General features: G+C 40.7%; 1 protein-coding gene across 1 annotated transcript in view; it reads left to right on the top strand.

The window, feature by feature from the left end:
• Positions 1 to 19703: 19703 nt before the first annotated feature.
• The window catches only part of CELF6 (CUGBP Elav-like family member 6), a 28048-nt gene continuing 22020 nt past the window's right edge, over positions 19704 to 25731 (top strand). Inside the window, exons 1-2 of the mRNA XM_065942058.1 lie at positions 19704 to 19965; positions 23748 to 23830. Coding sequence (XP_065798130.1) covers positions 19704 to 19965; positions 23748 to 23830 — 345 coding nt within the window. The remainder of the gene's footprint in view (positions 19966 to 23747; positions 23831 to 25731) is intronic.

The following is a 25731-nucleotide window of genomic DNA, read 5'->3' as shown; positions in this document are numbered from 1 at the left end:
TGAAACAGATCTTTAGCTATATGTATATATCTATATGTACAAAGCTCCAAACTCATCCACTTCATATCATCTGAAGCTCACATGCCAGACATAATCAGTTCATCATCCTTCTTCACAGCTCCCTACTCTACCCCTATACCACTATTCTGCCACTCATTTCAGCCAAAATTTGGGAATCATCTTAACTGCCCCCATCTATCATAATAGCCTTCTAATCTGTCACTAAGTCACGTCCATTCTGTACCAAATAACTCTTAGAACTATTAACTCATCTCCATCTGCACTGCCACTATCTTTTAGTAAGCCTATCACATCTTCCCTGAACTTAGAATAAGATCTTGATAACACTGGCCTCAAGTGAAGCTCCAATACTTTGGCCACCTGATGCAAAGAGTCAATTCATTGGAAAAGACCCTGATGCTGGGAAAGATTGAAGGCAAAAGGAGAAGGGGGGCAGTAGAGGATGAGATGGTTAGATAGCATCATCAAATCAATGGACATAAATCTGAGCAAACTCTGGGAGATGGTGAAGGACAAGGAAGCCTGGTGTGCTGCAGTCCATGGGGTTGCAAAGAACCAGACATGACTTAGCGACTGAACAACAGCAACACACTTGCCTCAAGTCATCTTTTTAAGCTGCAAGTCAGATTTCCTGCTTCTGCTTTTTAAAAATACTTAGTTACTATTTGGCTGTGCTGGGTCTTAGTTGCAGCACACAGGATCTTCATCTTCATTGCAGCATATGTGCTCTTTTAGCTGTGGCATGGGAACTCTTAGTTATAGCACATGGGATCTAGTTCCCCGCCCGGGGATCAAACCTGGGCCTCCTGCATGGGGGGAGTGGAGTCCTAACCACTGGACAACCAGGGAAGTCCCTCAATTTCATGCTTTTAATTTTTCAAAATTGCCCCCTTGTCTAATAAGTCTCCCCCTTCAAGATGATGTGTCTTGAGTGCTCCATCATCAAGTCCTGACATTCTACCCGTATTAGTCAAGACTCCTTTAGTTGCAGGGAATCATCTCAAACTGGCTTAAGCAAAAATAAACGAACAAATAAAAAATGACATTGCCTCATGTAACTGCATGCCTCATGTAACAAGAGTCAACAATTGTATGATCCTAGGAATAAATCTAATGAAAGACATATAGGAACTTTATAAAGTTTGAAAAAATTTTTCAAAGATATTCAGATGTCTTTTGAAAGAATACCAAGATATAAATATGTAACATGTTCATAAATGAGAAGATCCAACATTGTAAGGATTTTAAAATGATCTGCAGATTCAGTGTGATTCCAATTATAATGCAAATTTTATTCTTTAGTGAATAACAGTTTGTTCAAAATAATAATAGCACTGTTAATGATTATGATACCTTATGAATAAGTGAAATAAATGACAGCAATGTTGTGAAGGATGGGAGGGGGAGATTGGGAACACTCTATTATAAGGCTCTTGTACTACTTATGAAGCAGTACAATGTTTGACAATGGACTTGGATAAATTGTAGATATATTTTATAAACCTTAGGATAACCACTAAAGTGAAAAAAGAAGAATAACTGATATGGTAAAAAAGCAAAGCATTCAAAATGTTCAATTAAAACCATAAAAGGCAGAAAAAGAGTAGAAGACAAAAATGGAAATAATGAACAAGAGCAACAAAATGGAAAAGAGTAACAAATATGTTAGATAATAATCCAATTTTATCAATAATCACTTTAAACATGAATGGCCTAAGTAAAAAAAATTGACAGAGATTGTCAGAATGGGTTAAAAAACAAGGCCTGGGACTTCCCTAGTGGCTAAGACTCTGTGCTCCCAAATAGGGGGCCTGGGTTCAATCCCTGGTCAGGGAACTAGATCCCACAAGCTGCAAATACTGGGGCAGCCAAATAAACAAAATAAATAAATAAATAAAAAGCAAGACTCAATTACATATCTACAAGAAGCCCACCTTAAATATAAAGACACAGATGGATTACAAGTAAAGAGATGGAGAAAGACATTTCATGTTACACTAATCAAAAGAAAGCTGGAGTAGCTGTATTTCAAACAGAGCCAACTTCAAAGCAAGAAAAATTGTCAGAGGAGAAAACGGTGCCAGCCTTCAACAGTACATGAACTGTGAACTTCCAGATGTTCAAGCTGGATTTAGAAAAGACAGAGGAACCAGAGATCAAATTGCCAACATCTGTTGGATCATAGAAAAAGCAAGAGAGTTCCAGAAAATCATCTACTTCTGCTTTATTGACTACGTCAAAGCCTTTGACTGTGTGGATCACAATAAACTGTAGAAAATTCTTAAAGAGATAGGAATACCAGACCACCTTTCCTACCTCCTGAGAAATCTGTATGCAGGTCAAAAAGCAACAATTAGAACCTGACATGGAACAACAGACTGCTTTCAAATTGGGAAAGGAGTACATCAAGGCTGTATATTGTCACCCTGCTTGTTTAACTTATATGCAGAGTACATCACGTGAAATGCCAGGCTGGATGAAGCAAAAGCTGGAATCAAGATTGTTGGGAGAAATATCAATAACCTCAGATATACAGATGACACAACCTTTATGGCAGAAAGTGAAGAAGAACTAAAGAGCCTCTTGATGAAAAGTGAAAGAGGAGGGTGAAAAAGCTGGCTTAAAACTTAACATTTAAAATCTAAGATCATGGCCTCCAGTCCCATCAGTCATGTCCGACTCTTTGCGACCCCATGGACTGCAGCACGCCAGGCCTCCCTGTCCATCACCAACTCCTGGAGTTTACTCAAACTCATGTCCACTGAGTTGGTGACATCATCCAACCATCTCATCGTCTGTCGACCCCTTCTCCCACCTTCAATCTTTCTCAGCATCAGGGTCTTTTCAAATGAGTCAGTTCTTCCCATCAGGTGGCCAAATTATTGGAGTTTCAGCTTCAGCATCAGTCCTTCCAATGAATATTCAGGACTGATTTCCTTTAGAATGGACTGGTTGGGTCTCCTTGCAGTCCAAGGGACTCTCAAGAGTCTTCTCCAGCACCACAGTTCAAAAGCATCAATTCTTCAGCGCTCAGCTTTCTTTATAGCTGTCCCATCACTTCATGGCAAATAAATGGGGAAACAAGGGAAACAGTGACAGACTTTATTTTCTTGGGCTCCAAAATCACTGTAGATGATGACTGCAGCCATAAAATTAAAAGACACTTGCTCCTTGGAAGAAAAGCTATGATCAACCTAGAAAGCATATTAAAAAGCAGAGACATTACTTTGCCAACAAAGGTCTGTCTAGTCAAAGCTACGATTTTTCCAGTAGTCATGTATGGATGTGAGAGTTGGACTATAAAGAAAGCTCAGTGCAGAAGAATTGATGCTTTTGAACTGTGGTGTTGGAGAAGACTCTTGAGAATCCATTGGACTGCAAGGAGATCAAAGCAGTCCATCCTAAAGGAAGTCAATCCTGAATATTCATTGGAAGGACTGATGCTGAAGCTGAAGCTCCAATACTTTGGTCACCTGATATGAAGAACTGACTCATTGGAAAAGATCCTGCTGCTGGGGAAGACAGAGGGCAGGAGGAGAAGGGGACGACAGAGGATGAGATGGTTGGGTGGCATCACTGACTCAATAGACATGAGTTTGAGCAAGCTCTGGGGGTTGGTGATGGACAGGGAAGCCTGACGCACTGCAGTCCACAGGGTCGCAAAGAGTCAGACACGAATGAGCGACTGAACTGAACTGAACTGAACACATACTACCCAAAGCAATCTACAGATTTAATGTGGATTTAAATTATCCATGACTAGAACAAATAATCCTAAAATTTATGTGGGCCATAAAAGATCCAGAATTACCAAAGCAATCCTGAAGAAAAAGGACAAACCCTTTTTAAAGGAGGCATAACCCTCCCAGACCTCAGACAATACTATAAAGATAATACTAATCAAAACAGTGTGGCATTGGCACAAAAACAGACATATGGATCAGTGGAACAGAATAAAGAGCCCAGAAATAAACCCACACACCTACAGTCAATTAATCTTTGACAAAATAGGCAAGGATATACAACAGAAAAAAGTTTCTTCAACAAGTGGTGTTGGGAAAGCAGCAGAGTTGCATGTAAATCAATGAAGTTAGAATACTCTCTCACACCATACAAAAAATAAGCTCAAAATGGATTAAAGACATAAATAAAACATATGACATCATTAAACTCCTAGAAGGGAAAACAGGCAAAATATTCTCTGACATAAATAGTAGCAATATTTCCTTAGGTCAGTCTCCTAAAGCAACAGAAATAAAAGCAAAAATAAACAACTTGACATAATTAGACTTACAAGGTTTTTTACAGCAAAGGAAACCCGAAACAAAAAGACAACATACAAAACTGAATAAAATATTTGCAAATGATACAACCAAAGGCTTATTTCCAAAATATACAAACAGTTCACGTAACTCAATAACGAAACAACCCAATCAAAAAATGGGCAAAAGGACTAAATCAACATTTCACCAAGGAAGGCTTACAGATGGCCAATAGGCACGTGAAAAGATGCTCAATGTCAATAATTATTAGAGAGATGCCAATCAAAACTAAGGTATAACCTCACACCAGTCAGAATGACTATCATTAAAATGTCTACAAATAACAAATCCTAGAGAGGGTGTGGAGACAAGGAAACCCTCCTGCACTCCTGGTGGGAGTGTAAACTGGTATACAGTCACTACAGAAAAGTAGGGGAGTCTCTTAAAAAAATAAAAACAGAGTTGCCTTATGATTGAGCAATTCTACTCCTGGGCATATATCCAGAGAAAACTCTAATTTGAAGAGATACATGCACCCTAGTGTTCATAACAGCCAAGACATGGAAGTAAACTAAATGTCTATCAACAGATGAATGGATAAAGAAGATGTGGTATATATTAATATATATACGATCGAATACTACTCAGCCATAAGAAAGAATGAAATAACACCATTTGCAGCAACATGGATGGACCTAGAGATTATTATTCTAAGTGATGTAAGTCAAAAAGAGAAAGACAAATACCATGATATCACTTAAATGTAAAATCTAAAGTATGATACAAATGAATTTACTTACCATATAGAAACAGATTCACAGACGTAGAAAACAAACTTGCGGTTACCGAAAGGAAAGGGGATGGGGAGGATAAATTAGGAGTTTGGGATTAGCAGATACAAACTACTATATGTGAAATAGATAAATAGTAAGGCCCTTCTTTATAGCACAGGGAACTGTATTAAATATACTGTAATAAGCCATAATGGAAAAAATACAAAAAGAATATACATATATAAATGAATAACTGAATCACTTTTCTATATACCAAAGACAACACAACATTGTAAATATATATATATGTTGTATACAACACAACACTGTAAATCAACTATACTTCAATAAAAAATAAGAAAGAAGGGGAATATTACACAATGATAAAGAAGTTAATTCTCCAAGAAGACAGAATCTTTAAAGTGTACACCCTAACAACAGAGTATACATGAGAGGACCATATACGAGGGGAAAACTTATAAAACTGTAAGGAGAACGAGACAAATCCACTACTCAGCAGGTGAAAATTAATACGGACATAATTGAACTGAACAGCACCATGAATGAACTGAATCTCTACATTCATCTCAAGTTCACGTGGAACTTTCACCAAGATAGACCACGTTCTGGGACATGAAACACACCTTAATAAATATTAAAAGACTGAAGTCATAAGAGATATGCTCTGAGACCACAATGGAATTAAGCTAGAATAACAGAAAAATAGCCAGAAAATCCCCAAATATTTGAAAATTAAATAACATATACTTCTGAATAACATCTGGCTTAAAAATATCTCAAAAAATTTTTTTAATATTTTTAAGCTAAATAAATATGAAAACACAATTATAATTTGTGAGATGCAGTAAAAACACTGTAGAAATGTGTGGCATTAAGTGTGTATATTAAAAAAAATATCTAAAATCAATAATCTAAGTTTTCCTTAAGAAACTAGAAACAAATTTAATCCAATGTAAGCAGAAAAAGGGAATAATAAAAATTAGAGCAGGAACCAATAAAATTGAAAAAATGGGAATAGAGAAAATCAGCAAAAGCTTCTTTCAAAAGAGCAGTAAAATCAATAAACCTCTAGCCAAGCTAACCAATGAAAAAAGGAGACACCAATTACTCTTATCAAAAATGAAAGAGGGGTCATCACTATTGATTCCCATGGACATTAAAGTATAAGCGAAGGGATATTATAAACAACTCTATGTCCACAAATTCAATAATCTAGATGAAATGAACCAGTTCCTTGAAAGACCTTATCTACCAAAACTCACCCAGAGAGAAGTAGACAAGCTGAAATACAGGTCTATACCTACTAAAGAAATTGAATTAGTACTGAGTATTGTTCCAAAATAGAAGGCTCCAAACACAGATAAGTTCACTGGTGAATTTTACCACATATTTAAGGAAGAAATTGACACCAATTCTCTATGATCTCTTCCTGAAAATAGAGAATAGCATTATCCTAACATCAAGACCAGACAATGATACTATGAGAAAAAATAAACTGCAGACCAGTATCTCCCATGGACACAGATGCAAAAATGCTCAACAAAATATTGGCCAATCAAATCCAATAATGTATACAGAGACTTATACACAGTAACTAAGTGAGATTTACTCCAGGATGCAAAGCTAGTTTAACACTTGGAAGTCAATTAATACAATTTCTTACATCAACATGTTAAAGAAAAATCATGATAACATTAACAGATACAGAAAAAAGTATTTGACAAAATCCAACACCCATTCATTAATTCTAAAAACTTCCAGTAAACTGGGAATAGAAGTGAACTTCCTCAACTTGATAAATAACATTTATAAAAATCCTATAGCTACATCATACTTAACAATGAGAAACTAGATTCTTTCCACTTAAGATCACGAACAAGGCAAGCCATGTCCTCTTTCATCACTCTTATTCAACACCTTACTATAAGTTCTTGCTAAGGCAATAATGGCAACCCACTCCAGTATTCTTGCCTGGAAAATCCCATGGACTGAGGATCCTGGTGGGCTACAGTCCAGGGGGTCGCAAAGAGTCGGACACGACTGAGCGACTTCACTTCACTTCACTTAAGGCAATGATAAAAGGAAATAAGAGATGTACAGATTGGGAAGAAAGAAATAAAACTGTTCACAGATGACACGACTGTCTATGAAGAAAATCCCAAAGATTTGACCAAAATCTCCTGGAAATATAAAGCAACTATAGTAAAACTGCAGGACACAAAATATCTATAAAATGTTGATTGCTACCCTGTATATCAATAATGAAAAATTGAATTTTACATTAAAAATACAACACCATTTTCATTAGAACCAAAAACTTGGATGTTTAGGAATAAACAAATATGTGCAAGATATATATATAAGGAAAAATACAACACTGTTGAAATCAAAGAAGATATAAATAAAGCAAGAGATCTTCCATGTTCATAGATAGGAAATTCCGGAGAAGGCAATGGCACCCCACTCCAGTACTCTTGCCTGGAACATCCCATGGATGGAGGAGCCTGGTAGGCTGCAGTCCATGGGGTCGCTAAGAGTCAGACACAACTGAGCGACTTCACTTTCACTTTTCACTTTCATGCACTGGAGAAGGAAATGGCAACCCATTCCAGTGTCCTTGCCTGGAGAATCCCAGGGACGGGGGAGCCTGGTGGGCTGCCGTCTATGGGGTCACACAGAGTCGGACACGACTGAAGCAACTTAGCAGCAGCAGCAGATAGGAAATTCAATACTGTTATCAGCTTTTTCCCAGTATGATCCATAGAGTCAATGCATTTCGAATCAAAATCCCAGAAAGGTATTTTACAGATATCAACAAACTGATTCTAAACTTCACATGGAAAAGCAAGAGGCCAAAATAGCTAATACAGCACTGAAAGAGAACAAAGTTGGAGAACAGACAATATTCAATTTCAAGATTTAGTATAAAGCCATTGTAAACAAGACAGTTTAATATCTGGTGAAAGAATAAATGGGTAGATCAATAGAACAGCATCAAGACCAGAAATAGGCCAACACGATATAGTCAATTGGAATTCAACAAAGGAACAACGGCAATTCAATGGAGAAGGAATATTCTATTAAACAAATAGTGGTGGAATAACAGTACACTCACAGGCAAAAAAAAAAAAAAAAAGAACATCCAAGATCAATTAATACAATATAGCATATTAAAATTAATAGAATAAAGAAGAGAACACACATTCTCATCTTAATAGTCACAGAGAAAGCACTAGAAAAAATAGAAAACCCATTCATGACGAAAGCTCTTATGAATGTCAGAAAGGAATTTCCACAACCTGATAAATGTCCACAATCTACCGTTGACATTATATTTAATGATGAAAAACTAAGTCTTTTCCTCTAATACTGAGAACAAAGCAAGGGTTTCCATTTTCACTTGCTTGTATTCAAGACTGTACAGCAGGAGGATCACATGTTCTAGTTTTCTAAGTTTTATGGATTTAACTTTGGTACTGCTTACGGAAGATGTGTACTTTGGACATTTGTAAATTAATAACACATCGTATATAGCAATTCCCTGGCAGTCCAGTGGTTGAGACTCTGCCCTCTCACTGCTGAGGGCCTGGGTTTAAGCCCTGGTTGGGAAACTAGAATCCCACAAGCTGTGTAGCACCGCGAAAACAACAAAAACCAAACAGCATATGCTAAAATAAATAAAACTGCCTAAGGTAGAGCTTTTATACCATACATTATCCTTATGAGTGTTGTCAATATGTAGGGGAAAGGACTCTGGTCAGAAATCTGGATTCCATCAATGTCTTATTTTTATATACCTATAAAAAGAGAAAATTGTACTACAAGTAGTTTAAACTTTGTCAGGCCCTGTAACTGTGATTATTTCCTTGATTATTTGAAAAATATAATGAAAAGAAATAAATATCAAAACACCTTAAAAAAAAGATTGTACTTGGAAATTCTAGTCAGTGCAGTCAGGCAGGGGAAAAAAATAAAAGGCATGCAGATTAAACAGGAAGCAGTAAAACTGTCTTAAACTTGCAGATGACATGACTGTTTATAGAGAAAATCCAACTGGATTATATTTTTATATACAAGCAGAAAACTACTATAAATTGTAATTTTTGAAAAGATACAATTTGGGAATTACCTGACAGTCCAGCAGTTAGGACTCCATATTCTCACTGCCGAGGGCCTGGGTTCAATCCCTGGGTCAGGGAACTAAGATCCCATAAGTTGTGCAACCCTGGCCAAAAAAAAAGATACGATTTACAATAACATCAAAACTTTGACCTTTGATGAAAGATGTAAAAGAACTATACAAAAATTTTTTTGAGAGAAATTAAAAATCTAAATAAATCTAAATAAATGTAAACCTATACTTGGTTCGAGGAGCAGAAATCTCAGTTTTGTTAAGATGGCAATTCTCTTCCAAATTTATCTACAGATTGAATACAATCCCAGGAAAAATCTCAGCATTTTTTTTTAATTGACAATTAAATCAATTTTTTTTTAATTGACAAACTGATCGTAAAATTTATATGGAAATGCAAAGGTTCTGGGAAAACAAATAGGAAAAGGAGTACGTCAGGCTGTATATTGTCACCCTGCTTATTTAACTTATATGCAGAGTACATTATGAGAAACGCTGGGCTGGAAGAAGCAGAAGCTGGAATCAAGATATCCAGGAGAAATATTAATAACCTCAGGTATGCAGATGACACCACCTTTATGGCAGAAAGTGAAGATGAACTAAAAAGCCTCTTGATGAAGGTGAAAGAGGAGAGTGAAAAAGTTGACTTAAAGCTTAACATTCAGAAAACTAAGATCATGGCATCTGGTCCCATCACTTCATCAGAAATAGATAGGGAAATAGTGACAGGCTTTATTTTGGGAGGTTCCAAAATCACTGCAGATGGTGATTGCAGCCATGAAATTAAAAGACGCTTACTCCTTGGAGGGAAAGTTATGACCAACCTAGACAGCATATTAAAAAGCAGAGACATTACTTTGCCAACAAAGGTCTGTCTAGTCAAGGCTATGGTTTTTCCAGTAGTCATGTGTGGATGTGAGAGTTGGACTATAAAGAAAGCTCAGTGCAGAAGAATTGATGCTTTTGAACTGTGGTGCTGGAGAAGACTCTTGAGAGTCCCTTGGACTGCAAGGAGATCCAACCAGTCCATCCTAAAGGAGATCAGTCCTGGGTGTTCATTGGAAGGACTGATGCTGAAGCTGAAACTCCAATACTTTGACCATCTCATGTGAAGAGTTGACTCATTGGAAAAGACCCTGATGCTGGGAGGGATTGAGGGCAGGAGGAGAAGGGGACAATAGGGGATGAGATGGCTGGATGGCATCACCGACTCGATGGACATGAGTTTGAGTGAACTCCGGGAGTTGGTGATGGACAGGGAGACCTGGCGTGCTGCGATTTATGGGGTCGCAGAGTCAGACACGACTGAGCGACTGAACTGAACTAGGACAGCCAAACCAACTGAAAAAGAACAAACTTGGACAGCCAACATTAATTGATCTCAAGAATTATGCTAAAGCCGTACTAATCAAGGCAGTGTGATATTGGCATAAAAATGAAGAAATGGGTCAATGGAATGAAACAAAGACCAGAAATAATCACATAACATAACATACAATTAATTTTTGACAAAGGCAATTCAGTAGAGAAAGGACAGTCTTTCTCAACAGATGCTGATGGAACATATCCATATCCATATGGATATCCATGTGTAAAAGAAAAACATTTCTTAACTTGATCCATACCTCATATCATACAAAAAATTAATTAAAAACTATTCAAAGAACTAAATATAAAACCTGATACTACAATATCTTCTAGAAAAAAACGTAACAGGAAATCTTTGTGTTCCGTGGTTTAGGCAATGATTTTTCAGATATGCTACCAAAAGCATAACCCATTGAATAACAAATTGATAACCTGGTCATCATAAAAGTTAAAACTAAAAACTGCTATAGAAAACTAAACTAGGGAGGGGGGATCAGGATGGGGAATACACGTAAATCCATGGCTGATTCATGTCAGTGTATGGCAAAAGCCACTGCAATATTGTGAAGTGATTAGCCTCCAACTGATAAAAATAGATGGGAAAAAAAAAGAAAACTAAAGCATTGTTCAGTTGCTCAGTTGTACTCTGTTAAGAAAATGAAAAAATAAGACACAGTCTGGGAGAAAAATCTTTGCAAAGCATAACTTTGACAAAGAACTTGGAAGTACAATATCTAAAGAATTTCCAGTATGTAATGATAAGAAAAAAAATCCAATTTTTTATTGGGGAAAAGATTTTGATAGACAGTAAATAAGCTCATGAAAAGATTCTTAACATCATTCATTATTATGGAAATGGAAATCAAAATCACAATGAGATACCACTACACACCAATTACAATGGCTAAAATTTTAAAGAATGACTACAAAAAAATAATAAAACATTGACTATAATGTGTTAACAAAAATGCAGAAGAACTTGAACTCTCATGTACTACTACTGAGAATGTAAAATAAAACAACCACTTTTGACAACATTTTGATAGTTTCTTAAAAAGCTAAACACATATCTCTGACATAGTCTTGTCATTCTATCCCTTGGTATTGATCCAAGAGGAAAGGAAATACATGTCCATAAAAAGACTTGTACAGGAGTGTTCACAGTAGCTTTGCTAGTGATAGCCCTAAACTGCAAAGAACTCAAATGCCCATCGTAAGGTGAGTGGATTAACAAAACGTGGTATACAAATACCATGGAGTACTACTCAGCAGTAAAAAATAATGAATTGTTGGTGCAGACAACAACATGGATAAATCTAAAAATAATTTGCTATGAAAGAAGCTAGAAAAAAGAATACATACTGCATGATTCCACTTATAGAAAACTACAGAACGTACAAACGACTCTATTGTTGTTCATGCTCAACCATGTCTGACTCTGCAACCTCATGAACTGCAGCACGTCAGTTCTCGTCTCTGTCCTTAACTATGTTTGTAAGCACTTTGGAATCAACAGGACAGGTTTAAAACACACTTATGCCTAGGTCCCACCCCAGCAAGTGTGATTCAATTAGTTTGGCTGCAACAAGGTAGTCCATCTTCTCCCCACCACCAAAGTAGCGTCAGAGAAGGACAAAAGCAGAGTTAGGACTTTCATCCCCACCTAACATTAACAAATTCCCTTACTGTGGATTCAATGGGTCTCCTCTCCCTCCTCGTTGGAATGGTGTCAAAGGGGCACACCTGGAAGTTTCCAAACAGTAGTAATGAGACCACCTTTCCTCCAATTTAGGGTGGTTTCAGCAGAGATCTCCTTTGACAGCAAGGAGATTGAACCAGTCAGTCCAAAAGGAGATCAGCCCTGAATACTCATCGGAAAGATAGATGCTGAAGGTAAAGCCCCAATACTCTGACCACCTGATGTGAACAGCCAGCTGATTGGAAAAGACCCTGGTGCTGGGGAAGATTGAAGGCAAAAGGAGAAGAGGACAGCAGAGGATGAGATGGTTGAATAGCATCACCTATTCAATGGACCTGAACTTGGGCAAACTCTGGGAGATAGTGAAGGACAGGGAGGCTTGTCATGCTGCAGTCCATGGGGTCACAGAGAGTGGGACATGACTTAGGGACTGAACAACAACAACAGTAGGAGCAGAGCTTTAGCAGGATATTTGGACTTACACGTGTCAGTAACAAGGCGGTGTCTCTGTTTCTCAACTAGTGTAGGGTCAGAGATATGCTAAAATAGAAAATTTAAATAGTCAGAGTTTCATAATAACATATCCAGAGTGTAATAATAGGCACCAACACTAAGATGACACACACGTTGGAATTATCTATCAAAGATGTTAAAGCAGCCATTATAAAATGCTTCAACAAATAATTACAGTAAGTCCCCAATATATGAATGAATTCCATTCCAAGTGTGTGTTTTTAAGTACAACAAAATTAGCCCAGGTACCCAACTAACAGTTGGCTGTATAGTACTATAAAAGGTTTATAATATGTTCGCATATTTGAAAGTTCACAATTTGGAGGTTCATATGTTCACACTTGAAATAGGAAAAAAATAGGAATTCTCAGCTGAGAAATAGAAGATATAAATAAGGACAAAGTAGAAATTTTAGAAGAATTGATGGTTTTGAACTGTGGTGTTGGAGAAGACTCTTGAGAGTCCCTTGATTGCAAAGAAATCAAACCAGTCAATTGTAAAGGAAATCAGTCCTGAATATTCATTGGAAGGTCTGTTGCTGAAGCTGAAGCTCCAATACTCTGGCCACCTGATGTGAAGAGCTGACTCATTAGAAAAGACCCTGATGCTGGGAAAGATTGAAGGCAGGAGGAGAAGGGGATGACAGGGAATGAAATGGTTGAATGGCATCACTGACTCAATGAACATGAGTTTGAGCAAGCTCTGGGAGTTGGTGATGTACAAGGAAGCCTGGCCTCCTGGAGTTCATGGGGTCGCAGAGTCAGACATGACGGAGTGACTGAATTGAACTGAACTGAGAAATTTTAGAAGTGACAAATACAACCACCAAAATGAAAAACTCACTAGATAGGCTTGACATCAGAATGCAGAGGAAAGAATCAGTGAACTTGAAGATAGAAAAGAACTTACCCAATCTAAACAACAGAGAGAAAATACACTTAAAAAAATTTAACAGTACCTCAGGGACCTATGGATTAACAAAAGATCATAGTTCTGAAGAAAAAGGTAAAAGAGGAAGTGGATGAAAAAGTCCTTGAATAGTTGAAAACTACCTAAATTTAGCAAATCCCAAACAGGATAAAGCCAATGAAATCTACTTCAAGACACTTCATAATCAAACTTCTGAAAACTAAAGACAAAGATAGTATCGTAAAAGTAGCGAGAAAGAAATGACAGCTTACCTGTCAGAGAAAAATAATTCAAATGACAGACAACAACAGATTTCTCACCAGAAACTGTGGAGCCCATAAAGAAGTGGCACATCTTTTATGTTCTGAAAGAAAATAACTGTCAAGCTAGAATCCTATATTTAGCAAAAATATCCTTCAGGAATGAGAGGAAATCAAAATATTTTCAGAGACTTCCCTGGTGGCCGAATGGCTAAGACTCTGTGCCCCCAGTGCAGGGCCCAGGTTTGATCCTTGGTCAGGGAACTAGATCCCACACGCTGCAACTAAGACTTGGTTTAGCCAAATAAATAAACATTTTAAAAAATATATATTTAAAAAAAAGATATTTTCAGATGAAGGATAACTTACGGAATTTGTCACCAGAACAACAGCCTTAAAAGAAGGGCTAACAAAGTTATTAAAATGTAAAGGAAATTTTTTTTAAAAAAAGGAATTTTAGACTATCTGGAATGAGGAAAAAGACAATGGAAAGATGAAAATATGGGGGGACTTCTCTGGTGGTCGAGTGGTTAAGACTCCACAGTCGCTCCCAATGCAGGAGGGATGGGTTCAATCCCTGGTGTGGGAACTAAGATCCCACATGCTGCATGGTATGGTCAAAAGAGAAATAAATAAAAAATAAAATAAAAACTTTAAAAGGTGAAAATATAGGTAAGTATAGTAGGTTTTACTGTTCCTCTGGGTTTTCCAAGAGGAAATTGTTTTTGAATAATATTGCTCTGGTTTTCAAAGTGTATAGAAAATATAGTTATGACAATTATAAATGAGGGAAGATAAAAGGAATTATGGCTTCCCTGGTGGCTCAGATGGTCAAAAGAATATGCCTGTAATGTGGGAGACCCAGGTTTGATCCCTGGGTTGCGAAGATCCCCTGGAGAAGGGAACGGCTACCCACTCCAGTATTCCTGCCTGGAGAATCCCATGCACAGAGGAGACTGGTGGGCTACAGTCCATGGAATCACAAAGAGTTGGACACAACTGAGCGACTAACACACACAAAGGGACTTAAAGGTAGGTGCATTTTCTATACTTCATTTGAACTGGTAAAATGTCAATACAAGTGAACTTTGATGTGTATTTATAGTGTACCTAGAATAAGGAACAATTAATCCTAAGGAAGATTGAAAAAAGGAAATAGAGACATGAAGAACAGAGGGAACAAAAAGAAGACAGAAAATTAAGTGGCAGATTTAACACGCTAGCATATTGATAACTAAATTAAAAGTAAATGGTCTAAATACAACAATTAAAAGACAAAAATTGATTACCTAAATTTTAAAAATGACCCAACTATATGCTGTCACATTAACTATAACAGTACAAGTAGGTTGAAAATAAAAGGATAGAGAAAGATATACTATGTAAACATTAACCAAAAATAAATCAGGAGTGGCTATATTAATGTCAGATAAAGCAGGTCTCAAAGAAAGAAACTTGTCAAGAACAGAGAATGACATTTAGTTCAGTTCAGTCGTTCAGTTTTATCCAACTCTTTGCAAACCCATGGCCTCCAGCAGGCCAGGCGTCTCTGTACATCACCAACTCCCAGAGCTTGCTCAAACTCATGTCCATTGAGTCAGTGATGCCATCCAACCATCTCATCCTCAGTCCTCCCTTTATCCTCTTGCCTTCAATCTTTCCCAGAATAAGAGTCTTTTCTAATGAGTCAGTTCTTCACATCAGGTGGCCAAAGTATTGGAGTTTCACCTTCAGCATCAGTCCTTCCAATGAATATTCAGGACTCATTTCCTTTAGAATGGACTGGTTGGATCTCCTTGCAGTCCAAGGGACTCTCAAGAGTCTTCTGCAACACCACAGTTCAAAAGCATCAATTCTTCTGCACTGAGCTTTCTTTATAGTCCAACTCTCACATCCACACATGACTACTGGAAAAACCATAGCCTTGACTAGACAGACCTTTGTTGGCAAAGTAATGTGTCTGCTTTTTAATATGCTTTCTAGGTTGATCATAGCTTTTCTTCCAAGGAGCAAGCGTCTTTTAATTTCATGACTGCAGTCTCCATCTGCAGTGATTTTGGAACCCTCTGACTGTTTCCACTGTTTCCCCATCTATTTGCCATGAAGTGATGGGACCAGATGCCATGATCTTCGTTTTCTGAATGTTGAGTTTTAAGCCAACTTTTTCACTTTCCTGTTTCACTTTCATCAACAGGCTCTATAGTTCTTCACTTTCTGCCATAAGGGTGGTGTCATCTGCATATCTGTGGTCATTGATATTTCTCCCAGCAATCTTGATTCCAGCTTTTGCTTCATCCAGCCTGGCATTTCACATGATGTACTCTGCATATAAGTTAAATAAGCAGGGTGACAATATACAGCCTTGACGTACTCCTTTCCCAATTTGGAACCAGTCTGTTTTTCCATGTCAGGTTCTAACTGTTGCTTCTTGACCTGCATACAGATTTCTCAGGAGGCAGGTAAGGTGTCTGGTATTCCCATCTCTTTCAGAATTTTCCACAGTTTTTGGTGATCCACATAGTCAAAGGCTTTTGGCATAGTCAATAAAGCAGAAGTAGATGTTTTTCTGGAACTCTCTTGCTTTTTCAATGATCCAGTGGATGTTGGCAATTTGACCTCTGGTTCTTCTGCCTTTTCTAAATCCAGCTTGAACATCTGGAAGTTCTCAATTCACGTATTGCTGAAGCCTGGCTTGGAGAATTTTGAGCATTACTTTGCTAGCGTGTGAGATGAGTGCAATTGTGCAGTAGTTTGAACATTCTTTGGCATTGCCTTTCATTGGGATTGGAATGAAAACTGACATTTTCCAGTCCTGTGGCCACTGCTGAGTTTTCCAAATTTGCTGCCATATTGAGTGCAGCACTTTCACAGCATCATCTTTTATTATTTGAAATAGGTCAGCTGGAATTCTTTCACCTGCCCTAGCTTTGTTTGTAGTGATGCTTCCTAAGACCCACTTGACTTTGCATTCCAAGATGTCTGGCTCTGGGTGAGTGATCACATCATTGTTGTTATCTGGATCATGAAGATCTTTTTTGTACAGTTCTTCTATGTATTGTTACCACTTCCTCTTAACATCTTCTGCTTCTGTTAGGTCCATACCATTTCTGTCCTTTATTGAGCCCATCTTTGCATGAAATGTTCCCTTGGAATCTCTTATTCTCTTGAAGAGACCTCTAGTTTTCTCCATTCTATTGTTTTCCTCTTTTTCTTTGCATTGACCACTGAGTAAGGCTTTCTTATCTCTCCTGGCTATTCTTTGAAACTCTGCATTCAAATGGGTATATCTTTCCTTTTCTCCTTTGTCTTTAGCTTCTCTTCTTTTCTCAGCTATTTGTAAGTCCTCCTCAGACAACCATTTTGCCTTTTTGCATTTCTCTTTCTTGGGGATGGTCTTGATCACTGCCTTATGTACAATGTCATGAACTTCTGTCCATAGTTCTTCAGGCACTCTGTCTCTCAGATCTAATTCCTTGAATCTATTTGTCACTTCTACTGTATAATCACAAGGGATTTGATTTAGGTCATACCTGAATGGTCTAGTAGTTTTCCCTACGTTCTTCAATTTATGTCTGAATTTGGCAATAAGTACATGGTCTGAGCCACAGTCAGCTCTGTCTTGTTTTTGCTAACTGTATAGCACTTCCCCATCTTTGGTTGCAAAGAATATAATCATTGACATGACATAATGATAAAAGAGTCAATCCACCAGAAAGACATAGCAATCCTAAATGTGTATGCACCAACCAAGAGAACTGCAACATATGTAAAGCAAAAACTAATAGAACTGGAAGGAGAAATAAATTCACAATTACAGTTGAAGACTTAAATACCCCTCTCTCAACAGTTGAGAAAATAAGTAGACATAAAGTCAGCAAAGATAGAGAACTAAACAACACCATCAAACAACAGGATCTAATCAGCATTTATAGAACACTCCATCCAATTACAGCAGAATACACTGTTGAAAATATTCTGTTCAGTCACCAAAAACTCATTTACCAAGATAGATCATATTCTGAGGATCACAAAACCTCAACAAAAGTAAAAGAACTGAAATTATACAGAGTATGTTCTGAAACTATAAGTCTATAAAAGAGAGACAACAGGAAAATTCTCCAAACACTTGAAAACTAAAAAATAGACTTACAGAGAAGTTTCAAAGAAATTTAAAAAAATACATTGAGCTCAGTGAAACAAATATTCTAGTAACCATTCCATAATCAGATAATTACAAGGAATAACTTTTACTAAAAGTAAAAAAAAAATTTTTAATTTTTATTTCTGAATTTGAATATTGTAACATTTTGTTGATTCCAGTTGCTACTACTGCTCTTAAACAATCATCAATGGAGACAGATTAGCAATTTTAATGAAAGAAGGCAAGAAAAAAATTATGAAATAAACATATAACTTATGAATTATTTATCTTTATTGTACTACTTGTGCCCAAATATCACTGACTCATCAAGAGAATACTCAGACATAAGAAGAGCAATAAAATTCCATCAGTTCTGATATTTTGCCAACTTTCCGTCATATAAAAGCAGTTTTACACATGTTTTTCATTTTTATTATGAAAGAGTATTTGTGGAAAGAAGAAGTAAACATATTTTATTTAACGACTTGTAACTTGATTTATATCTTTTAAATATTTAGACACGCAGCATGTGTATTTTCATTTCTTCTTTTCCCCTGGCCCCAGCAGATGTTAGGGGTTGGCTTGGTCCTAAACTCCTTGACCCTCAGACCCTCAGCTTCCTTTTCTGGAAAAAGAGGATAACACTCGTGAGCTCACAGAATCAGGATGAACTAGGCGCGTGAGCAAATATGGCTGTGTAAGTTTCCTCACTCTGCTGAGGAGGAATTCATGTTCCAGGAGTGTTCTGGAGTTTTTGTTTTGCTTTTCTTTCTTTAAAATTTTATTTTTAGTTTTTGTGGGATCCGTGGGAGACGAATGTATTTGAGTCTCGTGCGTAAGGTAGTTGTTGAGGAGAGAGCTGTGTGATAGGCGGGGTGGGATCGGCTCCGAGGACTGGCTTCGGTAGTGGGAATGGAGAAGAGGAATCCCCATCCACCCCCGCAGGAAACGCTCCAGTGATTGGAGGTGTGCGCCTGTGTGTGCTGGTGTGTGAGGAGGGGGGTTAGCTCTGACTCCCTCAGACATCACCACGCATGACAAAGCTACTTCCCCTCACGCTGTCCAAGGCGCACACGCACGATCCACGGCCACGCCCGCACATACTCGACAGACACAGGGCATCCTAGGGTCCGGTTGCCATGGCGAGCAGGAAGGAGCGCTAGAGCCCAGCCGCCCCTCCCGCCCCCGGCCGAACACGGTCAACTCCATCTCTGATTGGACGTTGCTTCCTCATTATGCAAATCATTTGCGTAGACCCGGCGGCCAGCTGCCCTTACGTCATCAAACACAGGGGCTGGGGCTCGGGGCTCAGCTCCGGGAGAGCTCGGGCGGGAGCCCAGAGAGCGCCGCGCGGGGACCTCAAGCCAGACCCCAGCGTCCCGCCGCCTCGGCCCGGGCCTGCCCCGCCCCCTGCCCCGCCCCCTTCCAGCCCGCCCCACCCTTTCTACGCCCCTCCACCCGGACCCCGCCCCCTGTGCAACCTCCCCCCCCCACCCTGCCCTCGCCGCCTGGGTCCCGCCCCCTCCCCCCCGGCCCTCTCCACCGGTCCAGGGAGGGGACGGCGGGACAGGCGGGACCGGCGGGAGGGTGGACCGGGCGGGGATATGGCCGCGGCGCCCGGAGGGTCTGCGCCGCCCGCCGGCCCCGGCCCGCGCCTTGGTTTCAGCACCGCGGACAGCGGCATCGGCATGAGCGGGCTAAACCCGGGTCCTGCTGTTCCCATGAAGGACCACGACGCCATCAAGCTTTTCGTGGGGCAGATCCCGCGGGGCTTGGACGAGCAGGACCTCAAGCCGCTGTTCGAGGAGTTCGGCCGCATCTACGAGCTGACGGTGCTGAAGGACCGGCTCACCGGCCTCCACAAAGGTGCGCGGGGGTCAGCCCAGCCCAGCCCTGCCCAGCCCAGCCCAGCCCAGCCCCAATCCGATTAGAGTGAGGCCCAGCCCAAATCCCAGCCTCAACTGCAGCCCCAACCCAAGCCCTGCCTAGAGCCTGTCCAACACCAGTCCAATACCAGCCGACTTCAGTCCAGTCTTTCTCCCAGATCACAGAACCCTCAACCCAGAATTTTCTGACACCCTCCTTCTGATCATCACTCTGGTACCCTGACGTGTTCTCTATTCTAACCTCCAATTCCCTACCCCTTGGCTCTCACACCCTAACAGTCTCCGCCTTTCAGCTGGACTTCCCTTCATCTTTCCCACCAGACAGCCCAAATCCAGGAATTTGGGAACTTATTCCACCTTCTAAGTCTCTGACACCCTCAGTCTCCCAAACCCTGGACCCAGTCATTCCTGAATCACCACCCCCCCACCCCCCCACCCCCCACATCTGGTGCCAGCCCATTAAGGGCTAACCACATTCACACGCATTTTGGAGTTGCACCCCTCATTCTTGCCTCCAAGACCTGGCAACATCTGGAGCCTTTTTTTGATTCAGATTGCCAACCAAAAATCCCACAGACTCAAACTCTTGCCTTCTTCAGAATGCAGGCCTGTCTAAATCACAAAATCCAATTTCCTTCCCAGAAGGCTTTCCACCAAATTCCACCTTCTTGGTTAGGAATAGCCCCAGTCTCTCCATTCCCATCCAGAACCCCAACACTATCCTCTTCTGATCTGAGTCCAGGACTCTGACCTCAGCAGGAACTCCAGCCATCTGTGCTCCCTCATCCCCCGCATCTCAGGTGTCCTCTCAGCTGAACCCACACTTGTTTTACCCTCTAATCTCCTCACTCCCGTGCCACATATTTGTCCCTTCCCAATCCTCTTTATGGCCTCCCAATCCTCTTTATGGCTTTCCCTTCCTCACAAGCTGGTCCTAGACCAGAACCTGTGGACCAGAGCCTCAAGAGTGGGTCAAGTTGAAGAGGCAGAAAGTGGTCTTCTCCCAGACCCTGTTCAAGAGACAGGCACCATGGTCCTGTCCTGCCACACCTCTTTCTTCCTGTAGGGAGAGGGAGGAGGCTTGTTTACATGCAGAAAAGTCTGTCTAGGCTGGGCTGGAGTAAGATGGCCAGAGTCACATGGCATACATGGGCACAGGAAGGAAATTATTTGAAAAGAATCACTTTTTTCTCTCCCCACCTTCACCATGCTGTAGTTTCAGGTTTTGTGGAGTTGGAGAGGGTCTCCAACTATCCTCCATGATCTTTCCAGGAGAGAAGTTGTGGGCCCTGGGTAACAGCTAAATGTATTTTCCTAAGGGCTGAGAGCTGGAATCAGGCTGCCTCCTTTTCAACTCAGAGGCTTTGGGGAGTTCCTAGGCACACTAATGTAGGAGTTTCAGGAAAATGCCCATAGAGGATCCGGGAACAGCTATGTAGCAGTGCATCTTAAACCCTTTGGAGTGGGGTTATTTTTCAAGGGGCATGAAACCACAAGACCATACCACCCAGATCCCTTCTAATGCAGTCCAGTTGCCCAACTGCCCATCCATCCATAGCAACTTATGGTCTTATTTTTTAGACATTTATTTCAGTATGTAAGTACAAGCTGGTCTTTCTGAGCAATCTGTGTAGTAAAGGAAGTGTATAGATTATCTTTAATTCTCACTCTTCTCACTCAAACACCATGGGTCTCGGAACTGTTCTCTAATCTTTTCTCTCTCTCCACTTAGTTCTAATTCTTCCTGTTCCCCGCCCCCCCATTCATCTGACCCTCAAGCCATGCTTCTCTGTCTTTTTATCCTTCCATTCTTCCACTCCCTGTCCACACAGGGCTCCTTTTGGCAGCAACTAGGCCCTTGAGCCTTTCAGACAGGGCCCCAGCCCTGCTCAGTTCTGATGTCAGCTAATATGGTTTGGTGGTGGAGGATGGAGCAGGGATGTAAGCGGAATCAGGTTTTGGTGATTTTTTCCCCCAAATCAACCCACAACTCTTGAAGGCAAGGTTACTTTGCAAGGTCAATGCGGAGGGTCTCCCAATCAACATATTCTCCACCTTCTCCCCAGCAACAGTGACGTCCAAAAGCCAGAGTGACTCATTTTCTTTTAGATGGCTGAATACTGAAGCGGGCAGCCACAGTGCTTTGAAAACAAGCGCAGTCTAGGCGTTGGAGATTCCAAACCCTGTCCTACCACTGGCATACTTTCTGGGCATCAATTTTCCCATTGATATGATAAGTGTTTGTTCCAGGAGTTCTCTAAGGTCTCTTTAACCCAGTGAATGGCAGATATCTGCCCACCTTAAGAGGACAGCCACATAGAAGACAATGGATAAAATGTTCCCATTTGCCTTTGCAGTCTGTTGAGGTCTAAGTGGAAAACTGCACCAAGCTCCTAATGGTTTCTCACATCCACTTTCTCTTCCTTTAGTCTTTCTCCTTCTTTTACTCAGAAGGCTCTTCTTGAAAACACAGACCTAATTTCACAACCCTGCTTAAAACATTTCAGTGGCTCTCTACTGTTCTTAGGACAAAATTCAAAATCCAAATTGAAGTTACAGATGAGTTGATCCCTGCATACCTCTCTGGCCAATCTGCCCCCAGTTACCAACCTTCAACCATATTGGCCTTCCATCTGTTTCCCCAACACACTGAATTCTTCACTCAGTCCTCATATGTACTATTCTCTGCTTGAAATAATCACCACCCTTTCCATCACCTCATTAACCCCCCCCCCTTTATTATTGAGAGGTCAGTGTGTTCTTTGAGACATTCATTCCTCAATTGTGTGGACTTAGATACGTCTCCCTCATGATCCTTCACATGATTCCCATGAGGGCAGGAAATGTGTCTGTCTTGTTACCACTTTACCTTCAAGCCATCATAATATACCACTATAAGAAGTAAGTATTCAATAAATCTTTTCTGGGTAAGTGAGTACTCAATGACTTTTGGAACAGAAGAAGTCTTGGTCCTATGCTTCCTAGCAGGCTACAGGTTCTGAGGCTGGACAAAGAGTGGGTAGGACTGAACCTTTGGTACAACTCAGAACTCCTCTCCCCTTTAACTACTCATTCTTTTAGAGAAGTCAGATATAGGGCATAAAACTCTTAAGAGGCCCTACCCTGCAGTCCTGGAGGGTTGATGGATCAAGTACTTTGGATAGGATTGGAAGTCCCTAGAAGCTCCTATCTATATAGGATGTCCTTAAACCAGTTCCATCTCCCAAGTCTCAAATCAATCCACTCCTTAGACTCAAACTAGGAGGAGGTATCAGGAAGGAGTTGTGGGGTCCTGGGCTTGGCTCCCAACCTTCTTTCTCCTCTTCTGCCTCCTCCCATCTGAAACTGAGTGGGGAAGGAATTGAGGCTGATTCTTAGAGACTTTAGGAGCATGAATCCAAAAAGGAAGGGGGAGGCTGGGGTTAAAGCTGAAGGCAAAGCTGCTTAGGGAGGTTTAACCCCAACAGGATTTATGGCTGGCGTGGGGAGGGGAGATGTGGGGTTGCATGAATATGTGATTGGATGTGGGTGCACATGTTCCCCAGGCAAAAGGCCAGGAGCGAGTGAGGGAGCCAGAGTCTGCGACACGGGCACATGAAGCCCCTCCCTTCAGAGAAGCTAGGAGGCAAGAGAAGGCTTCTCAGAAGCAGTACCCTTGCTGAAAGGAGAAGGGCCTTGAGTTTGTCAATGTAATAGGGTCTTTCCAGGAAGAGTATCTGGGGGTTTTAGGAACCCCCCCTGAGCCAGCCTCTTCCTCCCCAGGCTGTGCCTTCCTCACCTACTGCGCCCGGGACTCTGCTCTCAAGGCCCAGAGTGCACTGCACGAGCAGAAGACCCTGCCGGGGGTAAGTCCACCAGGGCTGGGGCGGGTGGGAACCACCTCCGGCTGGGAACAGGCTCTATGTGCTTGCCAAAGCAGCACGTGGTGGCTGGGTTGGGATCAGGAACTAGAAGAGTCATCTTTCTAGGAGAGGACTTACCTGTACCCTTAACAGGTACAGGTTATTTGTTAATTTCAGTCCTCCAGTCCAAAACAAAGGGGCTTGAGACTCTTGGGCCAAGTGTACTATTCCCATCTTTTAGGAAAGGCATTACTCTTGTGAGCTAATTTGTCTACATTGGCTGAAATCATGATGTTAGGTGTCATTTGTCACTGGTGTGAGCATATTTGCAGATACACAGGGGAGAGGCTCTGCTGGGCTGGTATCCCATTTTTTCGAGTTCCAGGGTCCTTGATGATCCTCTTCCTGTAGCATTTTTTCAGGTGTCTTGACTCACCAAGATTGCTTTCCTTCCACACCCCCAAACACTTAGCTCAAGGTTAAGAGAGACCTCATTCTACAGGCAGGTAGGCCACTGTACATCAGTGGCACTTGATATGGCCTTGGCTAATGGCCAATCACTGGACAGAAGACAAAGTAGGACCTACTGCTGGAGGAAGAAAGTGGTGATTGTCAGGAACTAGTGTTCCTAACACTTAGTGAACTAGGGGTCACCAAGAGCAAGCCATGCTACACAGCTTCATTTTCTCTTGTCCAAGGAGTGACATGTCTAGAGCAAGAATGCTATTCCACTGTCCTGGGCAGGCCAAACCTGGGAATATATTCAATTCCAGGCCTCAGGATTAAGAGGGTCAGGAGCCTACCAGAAAGAGACTTGGATGGTATAGGGACATAAAATACATTATGGAATTATAATTTGAAGAATCAGGGATATTTAGCTGGACAGGGTTTAGTGGGGAGTTACAATAGGGAGACATCATAACATAATAATTAAGATTACTAGTTTTTGAGTCTCACAGACTGGAGTTGAATCCCAGCTCTGCCATTTAGCATTTCTGTGTTTTCAGATACATTACTTAGACATTTGAGCTTCAATTCCTCACCTATAGGGAATGAGTAATACTAACACTTAGCTCACTGGACTACTGGGGGGATTAACTGAGGCTTAGCAAGTACCTGGTACAGAGTAAGATCTCAAAACATATTACTGCTGGGGTGGGTACCTGCTTTCAGATCCTGAAGAAGGATTTGGTTTTCTATGGGTGTCCCCATAGGGCAGGACCAGGATCAGTGGGGTATAAAGAACCGCCACATTAATTTCAGCTCAGTATAAAGAATTTTCATTTCTCATCATCAGAGCTCTCCAGCAATAAAACAAACTTTAGGGAATTCTCTGGTGGTCTAATGGTTAGGACTCCACACTCACTGCTTGAGGTCCCAGGTTCAAGCCCTGGTTGAGGAACTAAAATCCTCCAAGCCACATAGTGCAATCAAAATATAAAAATTAAAATTAAATTACATTTTTTAAAAAAGACAAGCTTTACTTAGAGCTGATCAAGCTGTTAATTGGGTGTCAGATCCTAGAACCAATCCTTGTAATTGAAGGAAATTGAGCCTGGCTCTTGAAGGCTCAGTGTCAAGTAACACCAACGTGGGCTTTCTGGATGACTCAGTGGTAAAGAACCAGCCTGCAATGCAGGAGACCCAGGTTCAGTCCCTGGGTAGAGAATATCCCCTGGAGAAGGAAATGGAAACCCACTCCAGTATTCTTGCCTGGAGAATCCCATGGACAGAGGAGCCTGGCAGGGTACAGTCCATGGGGTCGCAAAGAGTCAGACAACTGAAGTCCACCACCGCCACCACAACACCAACTTATCACTCTCACCAATCCTCTGTAGGCAGGCTCTAGAGACAGACAGACCTGGATGTCAATCCAGGACCTACTATTCACTAACTCTATGACC

This window comes from Muntiacus reevesi, chromosome 7 (assembly GCF_963930625.1).
Source record: "Muntiacus reevesi chromosome 7, mMunRee1.1, whole genome shotgun sequence".
NCBI classification, from domain to species: Eukaryota; Metazoa; Chordata; class Mammalia; order Artiodactyla; family Cervidae; genus Muntiacus; species Muntiacus reevesi.
This window is presented reverse-complemented; position numbering and strand designations above follow the sequence as displayed.